At 43.0% G+C, this 20863-nt stretch overlaps 1 protein-coding gene across 6 annotated transcripts in view; it reads left to right on the top strand.

The window, feature by feature from the left end:
* The first annotated feature begins 615 nt into the window (after nucleotides 1-615).
* FRAS1 (Fraser extracellular matrix complex subunit 1) overlaps nucleotides 616-20863 on the top strand; it is a 419524-nt gene continuing 399276 nt past the window's right edge. For 2 of the 6 annotated variants that reach the window (XM_046656854.1, XM_046656853.1), the window contains exons 1-2: nucleotides 618-2288; nucleotides 9424-9455. In XM_046656854.1, coding sequence (XP_046512810.1) covers nucleotides 2213-2288; nucleotides 9424-9455 — 108 coding nt within the window. In that variant the 5' untranslated portion in view covers nucleotides 618-2212. Of the gene's footprint in view, nucleotides 2289-9423; nucleotides 9456-20863 lie in introns of all 6 variants that reach the window. The other 4 variants (XM_046656855.1, XM_046656851.1, XM_046656857.1 and 1 more) reach the window with 3 other exon arrangements.

Here is a 20863-nt window from a genome sequence, read left to right as displayed (position 1 = left end):
GGGCACCTTCTATGTGCTTCGGATACAAAGGTAGTAAATGATCTCTGTCCCCGAGACCACCACAGCCCGGGAGACCGAGGGCGAGTTGCGCAACCCCTGGGTCATCTAAATACTCAAAAATCGGTGCTGGGTTGTCAGAGGTTTCCTTTTTACTCTGGCTAGTAGTAACCGTCACAGAGACCTGCCAGTTACAATTTGAGTTATTTCGAAAAACGAACTGTTCCAAGTGGCACAGATGCAGATTAGAACGTCCGCCTGCTTCATGGTGATCAAGAAGACTGGAAATAAGTAGGCTCCTCATACAATGCTTGGACAAACTGCCCTCCTTGGACAAAGGCCCCTCCAACAACAGGCTCGCCCATCTCAGGTCAACTGAGGGACCCAGGACGTTTCTTCCCCGGGCTAACCAGAACCCAGCCAGCATCTCTCGGATGCAACTATTCTCATCTTATAAAATGATTAACCCTAGACGAGCAATTTTTATTTGGTTCTATAAAAATAGTTGCCATCAGTCAGTCTTGACCGGGAACCCAGGCCTCCAATCTTGAAGCGCGCGCCCCACTCTGCCCTGCCCTGACATTTACTTCCCAGTCACTGGCATTTGGGGGCGCAGCTGGAGCCACCGCGCCGAGACCGCGCCGTGTTCCACTGACAACCTCTCTCCGGGGGAGGTAAAGGTGCCTTTGCGGTGGGAGGCCCCGCCCTGGATACACACGCCGAGATCCTCCCAGGCTGCTGGTAAAACCCACGATGCGCCGACCGGAGAGTCCCAGAGCGAGGAAGATGGATCAGGTCCGCCTCACGCACTTAGTCCAGCAGGAGTCGGGGGGTGTAGGGGTGAGGGGCAGCGCCAGGGCCTTTGAATGTGGGCATACCCCCTCCGGAATGGGTCCCTCCCCAAGGGAGGAATGTGGACCCGGTTCGGGGTCCCTCAGCTGTGCCTGAGCAAGGACCACGCCATCTTCCCCCCACCCCTCCCCTCTGTGACCACTTTTGATCCCGCCCCAGACAAAGGCAATCTGAACTCCAGCATAATAAGGGGATCAGGTTGCTCTCTCGGCCTCCCCTCGCCGCCCCCCTACCCCCGCCCCTTCTCTTCTCCCCTTCCCCACGTGACTCTCTGGAATCTTTGCCAAAGCTCCGAGTCCCTGGGTCCATTTTCACACCGAGCAAAGGAGGGAGGAAGGAGGGAAGGGAGGCGGAGGAAGGCGGAGCGTGTGTCCTTTAAACGCGGGGATCCAGAGAGGGCCTTATTTTGTGCGTTTCCGGGCTCTCTGGTGCGAGTGGCGTTGAGTTCGAGGGTGCTATCCAGCCTCTCCAGCTCTTTCCTCTGTGCGTTTAAAATTATGGCTCCTCCCCCACTCCTGTAATCACACCTCCACCCTGCAGACCAGCTCCGGGGTGTTCGGTGCGGAGGTGCCTGTGGGCGTGGAGCAAGGCGCGCCCCCGCAGCGCTCCTCACCGGCTAGGGGCGGGCGCGAGAAAGTGGCGGCAGCGCCCCCGCGCCGCGCCCGCGTCTTTCCTCGGAAGCTTCTGAACCGTCGCCTGGAGGGAGCGCAGCCCGAGGCGGCGCCGGAGCCGCAGCGCCGGCGAGTCCCGCGAGCTGTTCGCAGCGCGGCGCAAAGTTTGCTGCGCGCGGCCCCCGGGGGCTGAGGTCCGCGGAGCCGGGGGGCCCGGCCAAGTAGGAGGGTGGGTGGCTCTTTCCGGGCTCCTGGCGACCCCCTCTGCCGATGCAGCACCGACGTAGAGTGTCAAGCGAACTTTAAAAAGCTGCTTCGGAGGAACCTGCGCCGGGATCTCCACGGTCGGGGACCCGGGAGCGGACGCGTCCAGCCGGAGGGAAATCCTGGGAGATCCGGTCAGCCGGTGACCGGCAACTTTCGGGCGAGACTTTGCAGCGGAGAACTGCGCTCAGCCTCCTCTTTCATTCGCCCAAGCTCAGCCCGCGTTGGCGTCCGGCTTTGCAGGAGAGCTGAGCGCGCTCCCCACCCCGGCGGAGAGTGAATTGAACCCCCCGCCCGCCCCGGCACCTCGGGGCTGGTGTGAGCGTCGCTTTCGGCCGGTCCATCGCCTTGTTTCCCGGGAGGTAACTGCCCGCCGCCCCCCGCTCTCCGTGCGCCCCGGCCAGGGGCTCCGAAGCCAGCGTTTTGGCCGAGAGCTGGTTCTTGGATGCTGAAGGCTGGGCTCCTCCAGCGTGGGTGCCGAGGCGGCAATGGGTGTCTTCAAAGTGTGGCTTGGAGTGGCCCTAGCATTGGCGGAATTTGCAATATTGCCTCATCATTCTGAAGGTGAGAGCGTGCTTTTTTTGTTGGGTGTGTGTGTGTGTGTGTGTCTGTCTGTGTATGATCGTGCTGTTTAAAAAGCCCAGTGGGTTTATGGTGTTGTGGGTCGGCTGGAAGTTTTTTTGGGATGGGTGGGTGGGTGGGAGTGGAACTGGAGCGGGCTTTTTCTGAGAAGATCCCTACTCCTGATTGCTTTGCATTCAGATCACAAGCCTCCCTCTCTGCCCTTAGTGCATTTGGGTGGGCGGGTGGCCGATTGAGGTGGCATCTCTGAAGTCGGATCTCTTTTTTTCCACTTCCCCGCTGCCACCGAATGGGAAGCAACTACATGGTGCGTAGGTGAGGAGTGAACAATTGCTCTTACCTGCTCCTCTGAAACAAAATCTGGCTCTTTAAAACCCCCGTCGCTTTCCTGTCCTCGCCCCAATAAGTCTCCTGGTAAAGTCCAGTTAAGATTTTATAACTAGCTGGTTAGAGTGTGTTCTGGACGTAGGCAATTCAGTTGCACCAAAAGAAATCTCCCCAGTACGAGAGGCACGAGCCTGCCTATTTCCCTAGAAAAAAAAAGTGGTTAATAAGAGTTTGGCTTCATTATCTTTCTTCGCCCTCTGCCTCCGGGTTTTCCTCCGGGGCTCCAACCTATGTGTAAAACTCCGGAGCAGGGAGAGAGAAAGAAGGAGACTGTGGGAGTTGGTGTCTCCATGATAGCAAAAGCAGTCTGGGCTCAGGCAAATAAATGAACCAACCAGTAAATTAAGAGTTTGGGGGGTGGGATGGCGGGCCCGGGGACGCCAGGCGCTGCGAGCTCCCACCTGCTCCGAGGAGCCGGGCAAGTCGCCTGGCTGGTGCTTAGGGAGGGGGAAGGGAGCCGGCGGGCTGGGAGGAAGACGGCTTAATCCCGGCGCCCGGCTCTCGGCTTCCCCTCCTGGCTCCATTCATTATTCATCCAGCTGCGGGAAGAGAGTTCACCTGCCCGGCCGCAGATCAGAGCCGCTGCCGAGGCGGCGCCGGGAGGGCCGCCTTCTCCGCGCTGGTGCCGGCTGGGGGCAACTCGTGGGTCAAGAGTCCGGGCGCGGGACCGGGGGCGGGGGAGGCCCCGGGGAGGACAAAGCCCTGCCTTGGGTTGACCTCCAGCCACCAGAGCAGCTGCCTTTTCCTTGCTAGTTTCCCGGGAGAAAGTGGCGTGGCCTTGGAAGTCCACGCACGGCAGTGAGGACTTCCCTGAGGGTAAGGGTCCTGCCTGCCCGCACCCTCCCGGGAAGTATGTCAGGTGTCTCCTATTCCGGGAGAAGCACGTCTGGGGCCTGCGCAGCCTTCTTCAAACAGGGCAGAACCTGTAGAAATATCTTATTGTGTGTGTGCATATTTAAAAAAAATAAAACTTATAGGGCTTAATTATAATAGTAACCCAGATGGGAAAGTCAGCCCAGGCCACCCAAATCTGATCTTGAGAACTAGAAAAATGACGTTTTCACTTGGTGCTGGCAGTTTCTTGTTTAGAATGATATCCCATCAACGCGGAAAACGTGCTCTCTCTCCGTGATAGCTCACCAGGGGGCAGTTGGAAAGGTGCCGTTTTTCAGAACCAGATCTCTTGGAATTACAAAAGCCATATTACTAAGAGCCTGCAGGGTTCGCTCTTTGGAAGACTGGTTGACACAGTGGGCAGAGTGTAAGAAAGTCCAAAGTCTCTTGATGGGGCAGGAGGAGCGCAGGGCGCCAGAGGAGCTATTCCTCCGAAGATTCTTTGGGAACTTTGCTTCTTAATATTTCTTCCCACCGTCAGGGCATTCTAGAATCATTTCACAAATTGGATTGATAGATGTCTGAGGGCTTCGATCCAATCACAATGATGCTTGTCTAATAAGGAACGAATGAATATGGACATTTATTGAGCACATATTATGTGGCTGGCACTATGCTAAGCACTTACGTACAGCTGTCTTCTGATGAGAACTTTGATTTGGTTCTGTCAGGGTTTTCTTTTTCTCTTAAAAATAAGAGCATTGAAGTCAAGGATGGAGAGCTTAAGGATTTTAGAGATTTCCTCAAGTTTTTATTATTAGCTTTGGCAAGGATTTTTAAAAATGAAAAAGAAGCATTCACGTGCACTTCTCTTGGTGTGCCATACTCCGTGATGCTTTTGCTGACTAGGCCATGGCAGAATTTGCTGTTTTCTTCTCAGTGCTCAGAGAGCATGTCATACATGCTTCTAGCACACTGGTTGATAATTCTACAATTATAGTTGATAAAGGTGCGGATTTGGTCTTCCTCACCTAGCCGTGTGCTCACTGAGGGCTTACGATAGCTCCTAGTTGTTCTTATATCCCCAGCGCAGCCCCTAGTACACAGTAGGTGCTAAAAAGTATTGATCAGATGAATGAGTATTGCCAAATCGCATTGTTTTGCATTAAACTTAGACTGGCCTCTGTGATAAGCTGCTCCATGACCTTGAATGAACCACTGAGCTTCTTTGCTCTGTAGTTCTGTCATTTACCAAATGCGGAAGTCTGCTAGGTGATAGCTCTAAAATGCTTTTGCTAATCATCCAGCATAGGAAAAAAAAATCAGTATTTGCTGCCTTATTTGTGGCCAGTTGCAACTTTCTGGTTCTGAATTTTATTTTAATTATTAAAAGTAAAATCAATTTTTACAAGCAAATTATTGGCAGTTGTTATTTTACGTTGTCTTATGTTGCTAAGCTGACAAACTACCATGATTTGAGAACTTAATAAAATCAAGGAGTCACAGAGAGATTTCTAGCAATCATGGCTGCTTTCTGAATCAGACAAGCTCCGCCATGATGTTTTTCTGGAGAAGCACATCTTGAGTTGTGTCGACCCATGAAAATCCTGTGAAGTTGCACTGCATAGAACACCTTGGCTTGGGGAGAGGGAAGGATTATTGGATTGGAGGTTAAGAGAGTTCTAGTCTGTGACCCATCACTCCCCGTGTGACTTAAGCCAATCCCACAATCTTCTAGGCTTTTCCTATGAATGCCATTAGCAGAATACACTGAAAAGGATCATTTGATAAACAGTGTTTTATTTATGGGTGGATCAGCATATTTGGTTCCTCTCTTGGCTGGAGAGTTCCTTCTGTGTGAGATTCAAGGCTTAAAACTCTTTGTTAAGGAAGAGAAGATGTTGGCTGGGGAAAATAGCCTGTTTCTTCAATCTTTCATTCCATAAATCTTTATTGAGAGCTTCTGTGCCAGGTTATGTGTGGTGGGGGGATACATACATCAAAAAGAAAATCCTAATACCTGCCCTCAAGGAGTTTGCTTCCCCAGAAATTGTTGATACCAGTAGAGTAGCAGTGGGGATATATGAACACTGGGCTCTGGTGGGTTTCCCAATATTGAATAATTGCAACTTTGCATCTTTTGGCTTTTGTACCTACCAGCTAGTGGAAAGAAAGAGATGTCATATTGTCATAGGCTCTTATTTCCATCATATTAACATTTCTGTTCTCCTCTGGGGACTGGATTCTGGGCGTTATCCTCCACACATACATCGTTTAGTGAGGACACAGCCATCTGTATTCACTGTTATGGACTTGAGTGGCAATATCATTCAATTTTACTCAGACATAAATAGTCATAAAATACTCTCCACCACATGGCTCAGGAGAGGGGAGGGTACTGCCACATGGCAAAGTTGGAGCCGTGTGCCAAATCTTACATTAGTTCAAAAACAGTTGGTCCATTTTCATTTTAACTATTAATTGATGGAAATCCTGGTTGACAATAAGCAGGACATGAGCTGTCCTGTCAGTCCAGAAAATGATTCTGTTTTAACTGTTCCACAGTGAACAAGCCATATGCTGAATTATAACACAACATAAAGCTTGAACATTTAAAGACAACTTGTGGCTGCTTGTTCCTAATGAGTCATATTTTTGTGATACCAGGCTCTCCAAATCTTTTCATATTTTATGGTCCTAACTGGCACTGTTTCTTTGAACTAATGGGTCTGACGTTTTGTGGCTCTTCGATTTAACTTCTCTAATTTACTCAGTTTGTCAGGTACAGTTTCCATAGTGAATAGCTTCAGGATACGGCTACTGGTGCAAGTTGTATCTCAAATTTTCTCTGAAAACTTTAGATTTTATATAGGCACCTCATAAAGGAGTACCTTATAATGTGCAAAAGGGCTTAAAAACAGCCCTTTACTTACTTAAATGAAGATGAAGGAACATTTTGCCTAGGTGACCTGCAAGAAAGGAGCCAAGCCCACGGGAGGAAGCCCTCAGGATCTCCTCTTCCTTCTTGGCTCTGTACATGATCGCTTCACCCGGCAAAACTTCGTGCACCTTCTCACAGCGGGTTGGAGTTTAAATGACTCGGCATCTCCGCTGTATTCCATGCCCTGAAACTAGCTAAGTTCTTGGTCAGAGAACTTGGCCTGCTGTTGTCGCTTATTTTTCCTATCTTCCCTTGAAGAAGGCCAGTTTCTCCTAGATCTGCACCACCCGTCAGAATTCACCTTGAGCTGGAGTTTCCCTTAAAGTTCAAATAAAGCCATAAATCTAAACCTCAAATAGAGCTGCAGTCATTCCAGGACTCCTGAAGGAAAGAAGTGATGAGTGCAGAGAGTAACTTTGGTTTCCATAGTCTGTGAGTGGACCTGTGAAAAGGCCTCTGCTCTAGTGCAGACCCAGAAGCTGCACCCAGCGCCCAAGGCCAACACACCTCCCGACTTCATCTGCTGGTGGGTGTGATACGTGTGTGAGTGTGGGAGAAATATGCTTGCTTTGGAGCATCGCAGCTGGCATTGGGTGGTGATAAATGTTTGATAGGACTGGGCAGCACGCTGGAATGCTTTGTTTTCTCAGGAAAGTAGAAATGAGGTTTTGGAAGCTGTGTTAATAGAGACTCGTTTGTGCAGCTGCCTTCCGGTTAGAGAGCTCTTCTGTTTTAGGAAAGCCTTCAGAGGGCAAAGCTTATTTCTTTTGGAATTGTACATCATAGAGCCACCCAAACTGAGTTATTTCCTTTTCCTAATGATGGAATTTATCAGCAGTTACACACCGTTTTGACTTGAGTCTCCGGCAGGTGTTTGGTTAAACCAAGTGTGTGTGGTGACACATTCAATTCTGCTTTATTTTTTCATGTTACGGTGAATTTATGTCTGTCTACACTTCCAGAAATGGGTTTTGATATGGGTACCTGGATACTTCTTAAGATACTTGATTCCTTTTGGAGGCTTTTGGAGAAGGACAGTAAAGTTGTTTGAGGATAGTCTTATTCTAAAAGTTAAATTTTGTTTGTTTATTCTAAAGGTTAAATTTTGTTAAATTGTACCTAAGTGATGGTCTTTATTTTTATTTTTTAAACATCAGAAGTAATTAAATATGCCCATTTAAGTAATTTATAAATGTAATTGTGCTGATACATATTTATTTGAGCTATATATGATTATATTTACACACACATATATATCATATATGATTTTTTATATATATTTACATAAACATATAAATCTCAGATATATATATATCTCAATTCTTATGAAATACCATAGACTGAAATACTAAGACTTTGGAACAGGATTTCTTAAGAAAAAAAGTCAGTTAAGAAGAATTTCCTCCCAGGGTTTTATCTCAAGTTATTCTTATTTGAATGTCAAGGGCACAAAAGTCGATTCAATAAATTTGCCCTCAGAGATCTTTGATTCAAACCTCAAGTGTAAATAGCTATCTCATTTTCTTTGAAGATGGTACTTAATTCCATTATTGCTAGATAAGGTAGACCAGACCTTTCCTGAGAAGTTACTATTTTTGAGACTTCATAAATGACCTGTTAGAGACCAAGCTCTGGAGTAAAATGTGTCCTTCCCTCTTTGGACGCCAAGTGTGACATACTGTCAGATGTGCTTCTGCTTGCTGTGTGTATGCTATTCTGATCTGTTTTGCAGCCTCAGTTTCTGAGAGAGTAGCTGTTAGCACACTGCCCACATGTTTCTAGATTAAATTGACACCTGTCGTGCTGCTCAAAAATTGGTTGTGAGTGTGTGTATATGTTTTTTAAAATCAGGATTGCAATTTTACATTGTTTTCAAATATAAAACTTAGAAAAGATTTATTTTTTGATATGCTAATTATTCAGAATAGATAGTCTGTCCTATTCACATTCAGCCTTCTTTTCCATTTAGAAGCAAATCATCTGTTGTTTTTTATTTGGTGTTTAATGAAGGGAAAATATAAAGATGCATCAGTACATAACCAGCCTATTAGAAAAAAAATGGAGTGCAGTGAGGATGAGAAGAATCTTGGACGTCAGGAACTCAACAGAAGAGTTCTCTTCAAACAACTACGGTCTATACCACTCTCCCATAAAATGTTTTAATATCCCTAAGATGGAACATATTGTATTAAAGGCATGAAATAGATAATCAACCAAATACCTAAGTGGATGCTTACTATGTGAAGAGTTAGGGAAAACAAAGAAGTGGAAGCAGTCCCTGTCCTAAGAGTACGTACACAGTGTAGAGGGGGGGAGTCAGTAGTTCCACATCCTTAGCAAGGGTGCCACAAGGAAGTACACAAGGATGAATTCACGAACAGATGTTATAGTCACAGAGTGCTGTGAGCTCGAAGGAGAAAGAACATAATCCTGTGGGCTGGAAAGGTTCGTGAAGGAGGTGGGAGCAAGTTCAAGGAAGTTGCATAGACCAAATGCGTCTCCTTCAGGACACGAAAATGAGCAAAGGCCTTGAGATATGAAAGTATTATCGTGGAATCCTAGGTTGGCTTCTTGGGTTGGACTGGAGAATTTGTGTAAGCCCAGGGTGGCAGAGAAGCCTGGATAAGTAAATTGTGTCTGGATTATGGAGACTTTTTTGATTTATCACAAAGGAAAATATACACTGTATTTATAGCCTACCATTATAAATACATTTATTTTAAAAATCAAATAATAAGTTTTAATAATGCTTTCCCTTATGCATGTTCAAGAAGTGTTGTTTTGGTGTATGGGGTTATTTCCCCAGGGGCAGAATGCTCAAGCTTTTAGGATTTTGGAAAAAGCCCAGTTTGCTGATTATGATGCATATAGGTGCAATTTTAGCATAAGTCTGCCTAGGCAGTGCCTCTTGGTCTTTGTGCATCCTTTTAATTCTCGTTTTGTTTCTCCTCACAGGTGCTTGTGTCTATCAGGGTTCCTTGTTGGCGGTAGGTCATTCTTTGTATATTTGGTTTATTTCTTTTGAATGTGAGATGCTTGATTGAGGTTACTGAGTGAATGAGGCAACTCTATCATTGTAAAATATGTTTATTTTCCTTTACATTTTGAGGATTATCTCTCATCCTGGCACAGTCATGCTCAATTACTTAATACCTTTTCCAGAGTGAATTAGTTCCATTCCAGTACTCAGGTATTGGAAGAGAAGTTCAAACACCCAATACATAATTTGCATTCTCTGGCTGTCCTTTGTGTTCTTTCAGTCGGAGAGAAAATTAGATCCCATTCTGTTGTCAGATATGAACTAGGACATAGTTTGTTTATCTTCATGTTGTATTTGCTTCTTTGTTGAACCCCCTCCAAAAATGTATGATTATTAAATTGAGTAAAATATGGAGGATTCCTGACTGTTGCTTTGAATTATAAATTTAAGTTTTGGTAAACAACAAACAAATTAACGTTTTATCTCTGAATCCTTGCTGTGTAGACTAGAATTGATTTTGAATTTAATGTCAGGATGACTTGGGGGAAAAGCTGATGCAAGTCTCATGCATTTCTTTTCATTAATAAGGCACCATGGTGCATAACAGTGTGTTAAAGCCTTATTGAAAAGACTGTCTACACTCCATCAACCCTAATAAATGGTGTGACAGGTCATTCTTCACCACTTTTTTATTTTGGTTTAATAAATGCTGTAATAAAAACAACTGAGATGGTTGGAAAGGGTTTGCTCATTTACATCACAACCTGCTATTGACTTGTATGATATTAGTAAGTCATCTTGGATTATCCTTGTGGTGTTGAAATAGATTAGAAATATGTGAAATATCCCAGAGTTGAGACAGTTGTTGATGTTCACAGTAATATTCTTGAATCTGAACTTTATGTAATATAGTTACTGCTCTGGAGATTTATGGTTTTTTTCTTTCTTGTGCTTTTCTATTAAAGAATCAAGAGAAAGCCATTTTCCCTCTCTCCCCCATTCTGTGCCCTTAAAAGCCTACTTTTTCTTCTGTTTATTCTTTAATACATTTTAGAATCATTTTAAAATCAAAGTGCTATCAAGTACATCATGAGTTTTCGGGAGCTATAGTAGATATTATAGACAAGTCAGTTATCCATGTTAATACAGAGAGAATTGCTTATTGGATAGGGTGCTTCATAATTTTTCAATATATTTTCATAGCTATTGATCCATCTGATGCTGAAAGTAGACCAGTGAAATAGGCACGTCACCTATTATTTTATACCTCCCCCCTTTTTTTGTTGTGAGGATGATTGGCCCTGAGCTAACATCTGTTGCGAATCTTCCTCTTTTTGCTTGAGGAAGATTGTCACTGGGTTAACATCTGTGCCAATCTTCCTCTATTTTATGTGGGATGCTGCCACAGCATGGCTTTACCAGTGGTGCTGGGTCCACACCTGGGATCCGAACCTGTGAACCCCACACCGCCTAAGCAGAGCACGTGAACTTAACTGCTATGCCACTGGGTTGGCCCCTGTACCTTCCCCCTTTTTAATGAAGAACCAAAGATGAGAGAGAGATTAAGAGATTTGCTAAAGGTAATTGACCAGTGAGTGGTGGACTAGAGCCAGACAACCTGTCTTCCTTCTGTTATTCCACCTTTATCTGAAAAAAAGTGGCTAGACTGTCTTCTATATTTGATGTTACTATGTGTTATTGTACATTTGAATATGAAAGCATCCAGTACTTGGAGAGGTCAGTTTGATCAAGTTAAAGGAGAGACTGTCTAGTTAATTTGCATTTAACAAATGATCTTGCTCCTCTCAGTTCTGTGTCCTGGCTGATCGCAGGGCTCATGGCTGCTCAGGGCTAAGTAGGCTGTGCTCTAGTGCACCAGCACACTCCTGACCCCTCCAGCTGGCTTCTCTGCCACGTTTGTTCCTAAACCTCCTCAAGCCTGATGTACCTATTATTGTAGTTCTGTGATTCAGTCAGAAAGACAATACATTTATTACAATAATAAAGATTATTATTAAAGAAATATTTATTGAGTGACAACTGACCTGCTGGTCTAGGCACTGGGAATGCAGCAGTGAACAAACAGACAAAATCCTTGTCCTCATGAAGCTTGAATTTGAATGAGTAAAAGATGTAGAATGTCAGATAAGTGCTATGGAGAAAAACAATATGGGAGTGAGAGATAGAAAAGGCTGGAAAGGGGACGAGGTGGCTGCTTGAAATAGGGTGATAAGGAAGACCTCACTGAGAAGGTGACATTTGGACAGAGGCCTGAAAGAGGCTATTATAAGAGCTAGCCCCTTGGATATCAGGGCAAGAGAATTCCGGACAGGGGGAATAGCAAGTGTAAAGTCTGAAGCAGAAGCTTGCTTGGCCATTTGAAGAAGTGGGTGGAAGTCAAAGTGGCTGGAGTGCACGATCCAGGGGGAGGATGGCAGGAGACGAGATCAGAGAGATGGACAGAGGACAGAGCACATGGGGCCTTAGCTTGTCCTTTCAGTAAGGTGGGTGAGCCATTGGAGGAGCTAGAGCAGAGGAATGACAAAATCTGACTTACAGTTTAATTAAACTGCTGAAATGTGAATGTGAAAAGAAATAATGTTCTTGTTTCTAGGGAAACTATACTGAATACTTTAAAAGGACTCCATAGAGGTGAGTCACTAAAAATTTGCTGTCAAATTAAGTGTGAAAGAGACAACTATAAAAGATTGGGGAAAAACACAAAAATCTAGAGAGATTCTGCATTCAGATTTATTTGCAATCACTTTAAGTTCTCTTTTTGTTTTAAGGAATTTCAAACTGGAAACGGTAGGTGATGCACAGTGGACATAGTTAATTATCTGCACAATTCGTTGCTGCTCTCTCCCCATTTGACCTGGTCTTGAAGAAAAGCATTGTACCTACATCACTGCCATTAAATGAATGTGTATTTATGCATTGAATTAAGGAGTTTAATAACATTTATACACTATTCTAGGGTTCTCTGATTAAACAGCTCTTTGGGGTGAGGGGGTTTCTGTGGTAAGAGGCTTCAACAGTCAGGAGCTGGCTGTGAAGATGGTGGCATGATGTCTCTGTCCCAAACCCATGCACATTTTGGAGCTGGGAGTGACTTCAGAGATCATGTGGTTCGAACTCTCCATTTTTTAGGTGAGGAAACTACGGCAGGGATGAGAAGTTCTTGAGGTTCCTTCGTTTCTCAGGCGAGTGAGCGGAAGCGGAGGGTGGGTTTGGTTGGAAATGGCAAAGCATCAGCTTTACCCAGAAGAATTCCATAAAACATACCAAGCAAATGAGAAGGCAGATCTAGGCACTGGCTGCTGGTTGCTAACCCTCAACCTGTCTTGTGAGGATTCCTCCCACTGAAACCTTTTTCAATCTCATCACTTTTTGCCCAGGAAGCTGCCAGATATAGTGGAACATTCAGGGCCCTTGTAGTCCGATAGACATTTTGATTCTTCCTTCCCCACTAGAAACCAGCTCTGTGACGTCGAGCAAGTGACATAAGCTTCCTGAATCTCTGTTGCCTCCTATGTGAAATGGGTTTTTGTAAAGATGATAAAATGGGGAAGACACCCAGATGCAGTGCTTGGCCTGTGCTTTTCTGCCATAACAAAATTCCTCTTTACCAACCCAGAAGATGAGCAGGAAGGGACAGTTATTAAGCACCTACTATGTATTTCATACCCTCAACAATCTTAGGAAGTAGGTTTTGTCTTTTTACAAATAAAGAAACTGAGGCTAAGAAAGTGTAAGTCACATGTCCAAAATTATACAGCTAGTCAGTGCTAGAGGAAGAGGGAGTTCAAACCCAGTTCTGACTCTAAAGCCGTTTCAGCAAGCATACTGTTTTTCACAGCCAAGCCAGTCTGCTTGTTGTCTCTGAACTCAACTAGCCTCTTTCACCTTCAGTCCTATGTCTTCCCCCCGCCCCGCTGCACCTGCCATGCAGTTGTCTCTGCCAGTCTCTGTCCTGACCTCCCGCAAAAGCCAGCTGTCCCTGGCTAACCCCTTCCCACTTAACTGAGGCTCTCCTGCACTAGTGTGCACTAAATTCACCACACGATGCAAGAAACATTTAGGGGGTCATTCTACCTTACAAATATACGTGTGCTATATTATATATATATGTATATATGTACACATACATGTATATATTCACCGCAGTGTGTTGTGTTTCCTCACTTTTGACAGTTGTGTGGCTTGTGGTGACATTCTGAGTTGATTTGGTTCTGAGCCACGTCTAGCCATCTCAGTTATGGACTGACTTCAGCTGTCTCTCTTCTCCTTTCTTTAACACTGTCTTCCCTTCCTTTGTAAGCGGAGGGCTTTAAAAAGTAAGTAAACTATGACAAGATAACACCATAAGGTGTCATAAATGAGAGTTGTTTTCCATCCCTCAGGTCAGAACTTACCAGAAGGGATTCAAAATACCCAGAAACGCTGCATAATCTATTTTGGGGTGTGTTTCTTACACAATACCCATACTCTCCTGGGCTCTCACAACCTTCTCTAAAGTCAGGGCTTGCGGAAGAGAGAGTGTGACTGTGCTAGATAGGAATCCATCAGAGGGAAACTACCTAGTTAGTATGTTTAACTGTGATAGGGGCGTTGAGCGTGAGGAGGAAGATAAATTTTTTATTTCAAAGTTTTCACCTCTCTCCTGTTCTTTTCCAACTATATGGAGTAAGAAGAATTTCACTTTCCTTTGGCATCACCACCAGGAAACAATTCTCCTTTATTAGGTTCTTCCCGGGGCATGGGTGGTTGGACTCGTCACCTTAGTTTTTACATCTGTAGAATGGAGATGAACTGTTACTTCACAGAGTTGCTGTAAAGGTTAAAGGAGATCAACACGAAGCACTTAGCCCAGTGCTTGTGACCAACAGTGCTCAGTGGAGGTTAGCCTCTGGTCCTTCTTCATTTATTTTTAAATAGTGAATAATATACTTTTAAGTGGGGAGGGTACTCTTTATTGAAATGTACTTATTCTGGGGTAACTTTATTCTTTGGCAGAAAACCCAGTAGCACATCAGCACTGTGCCAGGTGCTCGAACAAAGTTTAGGAAGTAATGAACTTCCTTTAACTAGAGGTACTCAAGTGGAGACTGGACAGCCAGCATCAGAAATGAGATAGTGGTGGCTTGGTTGAGATGACTTCCAAGGGCCCTTCTAATTTCAGTTCTTACTTGTATGGATTCAAGGTTAGAGCTGTGAGTTTCTACCTAAGGAAGCCCTTAGAGAGGGGGAGAAAACCTTCTGACTCCAGAGTACGGTCAAGGCTTTCTCCCATGCATTTCTTCAGAGGGAGCAATTTTATACCCTTGGGTACCAGGTGGTGAGAACTGGGCTCTAGGTGCCTCAGATGCTTCTTTTTTCTTGCTGGGTTTTTATAAATTGTCTGTCATAATCAGATGTGCTAGTTTTCTCTTTGGGAATTTATATCTTCTAAGAATACTACAAGAGATTTTGTTCTCGTATTGGTGAATAATCCATATGTATTCTCATTCTTATTCCTATTCTGTGGTAGAAACAGATGTTTTAAGTTAGCAAACACATTTCTTACGCTTTGTTTTGAATTTAGAAGATGCAGCTGAGCTTGGCAGCCATATTAACTTGTTCAAACTTGAAAGTTTGCTTCGTTTTTGCTCCGAATTGCCTTACAACCTAGTATCTCATTTCGGCTTTTTTCTCCATTTGTCTGTTTATAACTACAAAATATATACATATACATATGTTTATTTTATACATTGCACATTTATATGTACATATGTATATATTCCCCAGAAAAGAGCTGTCGCTCATTTATGACACCTTATGTCATAGTTTACTTACTTTTTAAAGCTCTCTGCTTACTAAGGGAAAAGATAATATATAAGTATCTAATGACAATTATGAGTTAAGCCAGCTTATGTTTTCTTGGAATTTGAATGACAAATGTCTAAAGAAAAGTTGGCTTTAAAAATTTCATATGGCTGGCATTTTGCTTCTGTGACGGGAAGGGACACTTAAATATAAAATTGGCACAAAATACTTTTTAAAAAGCCTGAGCAGTTTTCTGTAAAATAAGTGCATAGCCTCTGGTTTCCCAGCTAAGTTCTTTTTAGCAATGACTTTTTAGGTTTCCAGAGTTTATAAACTAAATGAAAGGAAGGAGGAAAGGGAAAAGCTCTAATATTAAGAAACAGTTTATTGTCAGTCCCCAGGGGGCCCTTGAGTTTGGGCCATGACCTATGAGTTCTTTCCTGACAGCTCCCAAGATTGGTTATTTATTAAATTTATGTCATTCCTTTCTTCCAAAGGGAAATTGAATGGGTGGGGGAGGGGCTGGGGAGAAGGTGTCTGTTGGAGAGCAGATTTCATAGTTCCTTGTACCTTAAATTCTTGAAATGGTTTTGTAATAGTGAGCAGGAGAGAATTATTAACAGAAATGCATACTTATTCTTTGATGCTCTTACTGTACTGAGTTTGCCTTTAATCCAGAGGGAACTTGGTCCAAGAGATGAGAAAACAGGAACAGAGGAAACCCTAACCTGAAGTTAGCGGCTATAAAGAAACCTCTCTCTCATATTTGCCAGAGGTATATGTAGTAGTGGTGATCCAACCAGATTCCAGATGTTTGTGGATCAACTTTCCTGTGTTGGAAGATATGAGTTATATCCCCAGGTCATGTAATAGCAGACCCTAGGTGGCCTACCCAACAGCCTGTTTTCTCCTTTTCTCTGCGGGCAAAGACCTAATTGTTTTCCAGTCCCCACCCCTTCCCCACGTGACTTGTGTAAGTCCTAATTGTAAGCTAATTAGGAAGTTTACGTTCCCTTGCCAGTATTGGTTTAGGAGTGAGTATATAACCTAGTTGTGGTCAATGGGATATGCATGGAAGTTTTGGGGTGCTTGAAAGGATCCCCATAAATAGCACCTCTTTCCCCCCAGTTCGGAACAACTTGAGAAAGAAAACAAAGACTAAATATAGAAGTAAAAATATCACTTTCTTCGTTCATCAATGAAGCTAAAGTGGAAGATATAGCTTTAATTTTGAGCCAAATGGGCTTACTGCTTCTGAACCCCCAGAATCGGGCAGACTTATGCGTTCACAGACAGAGCTTCCCTGTGGCAGCTTTCTCACCTACAAGGGCTGCTCAGGTAAGAATTGCTTTTTGGAGAAGTAGAGGGAAACTTACACTCTTGGTTGATAGATTTGTTCCCTAGAAGAGGAAGGAAGACAGAACTGAGTTAAGCATGCCCAGTTAGTCTTTTAAATTTACCAGTTAGATCAATCGTGCCACCTTCCGAGGGATAAGAAGGGCCTGAACTAATATGCCGATATCCCTTCACGAGAAGGAAACCTCAGGACGAAGAAGGATTCTCCACTAATGGGAGATTTTTTTTTTATTGAGTTCATAATAGTTTCCATCCATGTGAGATTTCACTTGTTCATTATTTCTTGACTGTCACCACATAAGTGCTCCCCTTCACCCTCTGTGCCCGTCTCCCACTCCCTTTCCCCTGATAACCACTGAACTGTTTTCTTTGTCCATGTGTTTGTTTATATTCCACATATGAGTGAAATCGTCTGGTGTTTGTCTTTCTCAGACTGGCTTATTTCACTTAGCATAATTCCCTCCAGGTCCATCCTTGTTGTTGCAAATGGGATGGATTTGTCTTCTTTTATGGCTAAGTAGTATTCCATTGTATGTATTTCCCACATCTTCTTTTTCCAATCATCAGTCAGTGGGCACTTGGATTGTTTCCATGTCTTGGCTATTGTGAATAGTGCTGCAATGAACATAGGGGTGCATATATTACTTTGGATTGTTGATTTCAAGTTGTTTGGGTAGATACCCAGTAGTGGGATAGCTGGGTCATGTGGTAATTCTATTTTTAGTTTTTTGAGGAATCTCCATACTGTTTTCCGTAGTGGCTGCACCAGTTTGCATTCCCTCCAGCAGTGTATGAGGGTTCCCTTCTCTCTACACCCTCTCCAACATTTGTTATTTTTAGTCTTAGTGATTATAGCCATTTTAACAGGCATAAATTCGTATCTTAGTGTAGTTTTGATTTGCATTTTCCTGATAATTAGTGATGTTGAACATCTTTTCATGTGTTTCTTGGCCATCTGTATATCTTCTTTGGAAAAATGTCTGTTCATAGTCTCTGCCCATTTTTTGATCAGGCTGCTTTTTCTTTTTTTATTGTTTAGTTGTGTGAGTTCCTTATGTATTATGGAGATTAACCCCTTGTCGGATATATGATTTTTTTTTTTTAAGATTTTATTTTTTTCCTTTTTCTCCCCAAAGCCCCCAGTACATAGTTGTATATTCTTCGTTGTGGGTCCCTCTAGTTGTGGCATGTGGGACGCCGCCTCAGCGTGGTCTGATGAGCAGTGCCATGTCCGCGCCCAGGATTCGAACCAACGAAACACTGGGCCGCCTGCAGCGGAGCGCGCGAACTTAACCACTCGGCCACGGGGCCAGCCCCTCAGATATATGATTTGCAAATATTTTCTCCCAGTTGGTGGGTTGTCTCTTTGTTTTGATTCTGGTTTCTTTTGCCTGGCAGAAGCTCTTTAGTCTCATGAACTCCCACTTCTTTATTTTTTCTTTTGTTTCCCTTGTCTGAGAAGACATGGTATTGGAAAAGATCCTTTTTAGTTTGATGTCAAAGAGGGTACTCCCTATATTGTCTTCTAGGAGTTTTATGGTTTCAGGACTTATCTTCAAGTCTTTGATTCATTTTGAGTTTATTCTTGTGTACGGCGTTAGATAATGGTCTACCTTAATTCTTTTCTATGTGGCTGTCCAGTTTTCCCAACACCATTTGTTGAAGAGACTATTTTTTCTCCCTTGTATGTTCTTGGCCTCTTTGTTGAAGATTAGCTGTCCATAGGTGTGTGGTTTTATTTCTGGGCTTTCACTTCTGTTCCATTGATTTGTGTGCCTGTTTTTGTACCAGTACCATGCCGTTTTGATTACTATGGTTTTGTAGTACATTTTGAAGTCAGGGATTGTGATACCTCCAGCTTTGTTCATTGTTCTCAGGATTGCCTTAGCAATTCGGGGTCTTTGGTTGCCCCATATGAATTTTAGGATTCTTTCTTCTATTTTCATGAAGAATGTCATTGGGATTCTGATTGGGATTGCGTTGAATCTGTAGACTGCTTTGGGTAGTATGGACATTTTAACTATGTTTATTCTTCTAATCCATGTGCATGGAATCTCTTTCCATCTCTTTATGTCATTATCAATTTCTTTCAGTAATATCTTATAGTTTTCATTGTATAAGTCCTTCACCTCCTTGGTTAAAGTTACTCCTAGGTACTTTATTCTTTTAGTTGCAATTGTAAATGGAATTGTATTCTTGAGTTCTCTTTCTGTAAATTTGTTATTAGAGTATAGAAAAGCAACTGATTTCTGCAAGTTGATTTTGTACCCTGCAAAGTTACTGTAGTTGTTAATTATTTATATTAGTTTTCTGATGGATTCTTTGGGGTTCTCTATATATAAGATCATGTCATCTGCAAACAGCAAGAGTTTCACTTCTTCCCTCCCTATTTGGATTCCTTTTATTCCTTTCTCTTGCCTAGTTGCTCTGGCCAAAACCTCCAGTACTATGTTGAATAAGAGTGGTGATAGTGGGCATCCTTGTCTTGTTCTTATTCTCAGGGGGATGGCGTTCAGTTTTTGCCCATTGAGTATGATGTTGGCTGTGGGTTTGTTATATATGGCCTTTATTATGTTGAGGTAATTTTCTTCTATCCCCATATGTGAAGAGTTTTTGTAATAAATGGCTGTTGGATCTTGTCAAATGCCTTCTCTGCATCTATTAAGATGATCATGTGGTTTTTATCCCTCAATTTGTTGATGTGGTGTATCACATTGATTGATTTGTGGATGTTGATTTGCAGATGTTGAACCATCCCTGTGTCCCTGGTATAAATTCCACTTGATCATGATGTATGATCCTTTTGATGTATTGCTGAATTTTGGTTGCCAAAATTTTGTTGAGGATTTTTGCGTCTATGTTCATCAGTGATATTGGCCTGTAGTTTTCCTTTTTTGTGTTGTCCTTGTCAGGCTTTGGTATCAGACTGATGTTGGCCTCATAGAATGTGTTAGGAATTGTTCCATCTTCCCTCAGTTTTTGGAATAGCTTGAGAAGGATAGGTGTTAAATCCTCTCTGAAAGTTTGGTAGAACTCCTCAGGAAAGCCATCTGGTCCTGGGGTTTTATCCTTTGGGGTGGGATTTTTATTCTTTTGTTCTTTGGATTCTTTGGGATTGCTGTTTCAATCTCTTTCCTTGTGATTGGTCTATTCAGATTATCTGTTTCTTCTTGGTTCACCTTTGGGAGGTTGTAAGAGTCTAAGAATTTATCCATTTCTTCTAGATTATCCATTTTGTTGGCATATAGTTTTTCGTAGTATTCTCTTATAATCCATTGCAATTCTGTGGTGTCTGTTATTTCTTCTCTTTCATTTCTAATTTTGTTTATCTGAGCTTTCTCTCTTTTTTTCCTTGTAAGTCTGGCTAGGGCTTTGTCAATTTTATTTATCTTCTCAAAGAATCAGCTCTTTGTTTCATTGATCCTTTCTACTGCCTTTTTTGTTTCGATAGCATTTATTTCTGCTCTGATTTTTATTATTTCTCTCCTTCTGCTGACTTTGGGCTTTGTGTGTTCTTCTTTTTCTAACTCAGGTGTAATTTGAGATTGCTTATTTAGGATTTTCCATGTTTGTTAAGGTGTGCCTGTATTATGATGAATTTCACTAATGGGAGATTTTTAAACTTATTCTTTGAACATTGGCACCTGAAGATGCAATCCCAGGTGCTATTGCAACCATTTTGCAACCACTAGAATACCTTGCTCTAACACACAGAGGTTGATGGAGGAGAAAGATGGAAACAGTTTGGTTCCTAAAGGATTTTGCTTGTTGATCTGCTGACTTAACCAGCCCAGGAACTAACCTTCCTGGGAAATTGTTATAAGAGCTAAGAAATTCCCTCATTGTTTAAGCCAATATAAATAGGATTTTATAACCAATATATACTATACAGTCAGATAATGAGCTTAATTCAAAGATCTTTGGGATGAGTGTCACTATAGGAGTATGGCAGCATGGGTAAGGACCTGAGCTCTGGATTCAGACTCCTGAGTTTGAGTGTGAGCTCTTCACTACTGTTTGACTTTGGGCAAGTTACTTACTTTACCTTCAAAATGGAGATAATAGTTGTGCCTATGTTACAGAGCTGTTGCAAAGATAAATGAGATAATACATGAAAGTACCTGGAATATAGTAAGTAGTAAGTACATGCTAGCTTTGAGAATACTATTATTCCTGTAGGAATCCACTTTTGATCTTGGCCTTGAAATATGGGTCAGTTTAGAACTGGGAGAGATGTGGGAAAGGCTCTTAAGA

Source organism: Equus quagga, chromosome 3, assembly GCF_021613505.1.
Source record: "Equus quagga isolate Etosha38 chromosome 3, UCLA_HA_Equagga_1.0, whole genome shotgun sequence".
NCBI lineage: Eukaryota > Metazoa > Chordata > Mammalia > Perissodactyla > Equidae > Equus > Equus quagga.
Note: the sequence above shows the minus strand (reverse complement) of the source record. Positions and strands in the feature narration are given on the sequence as shown.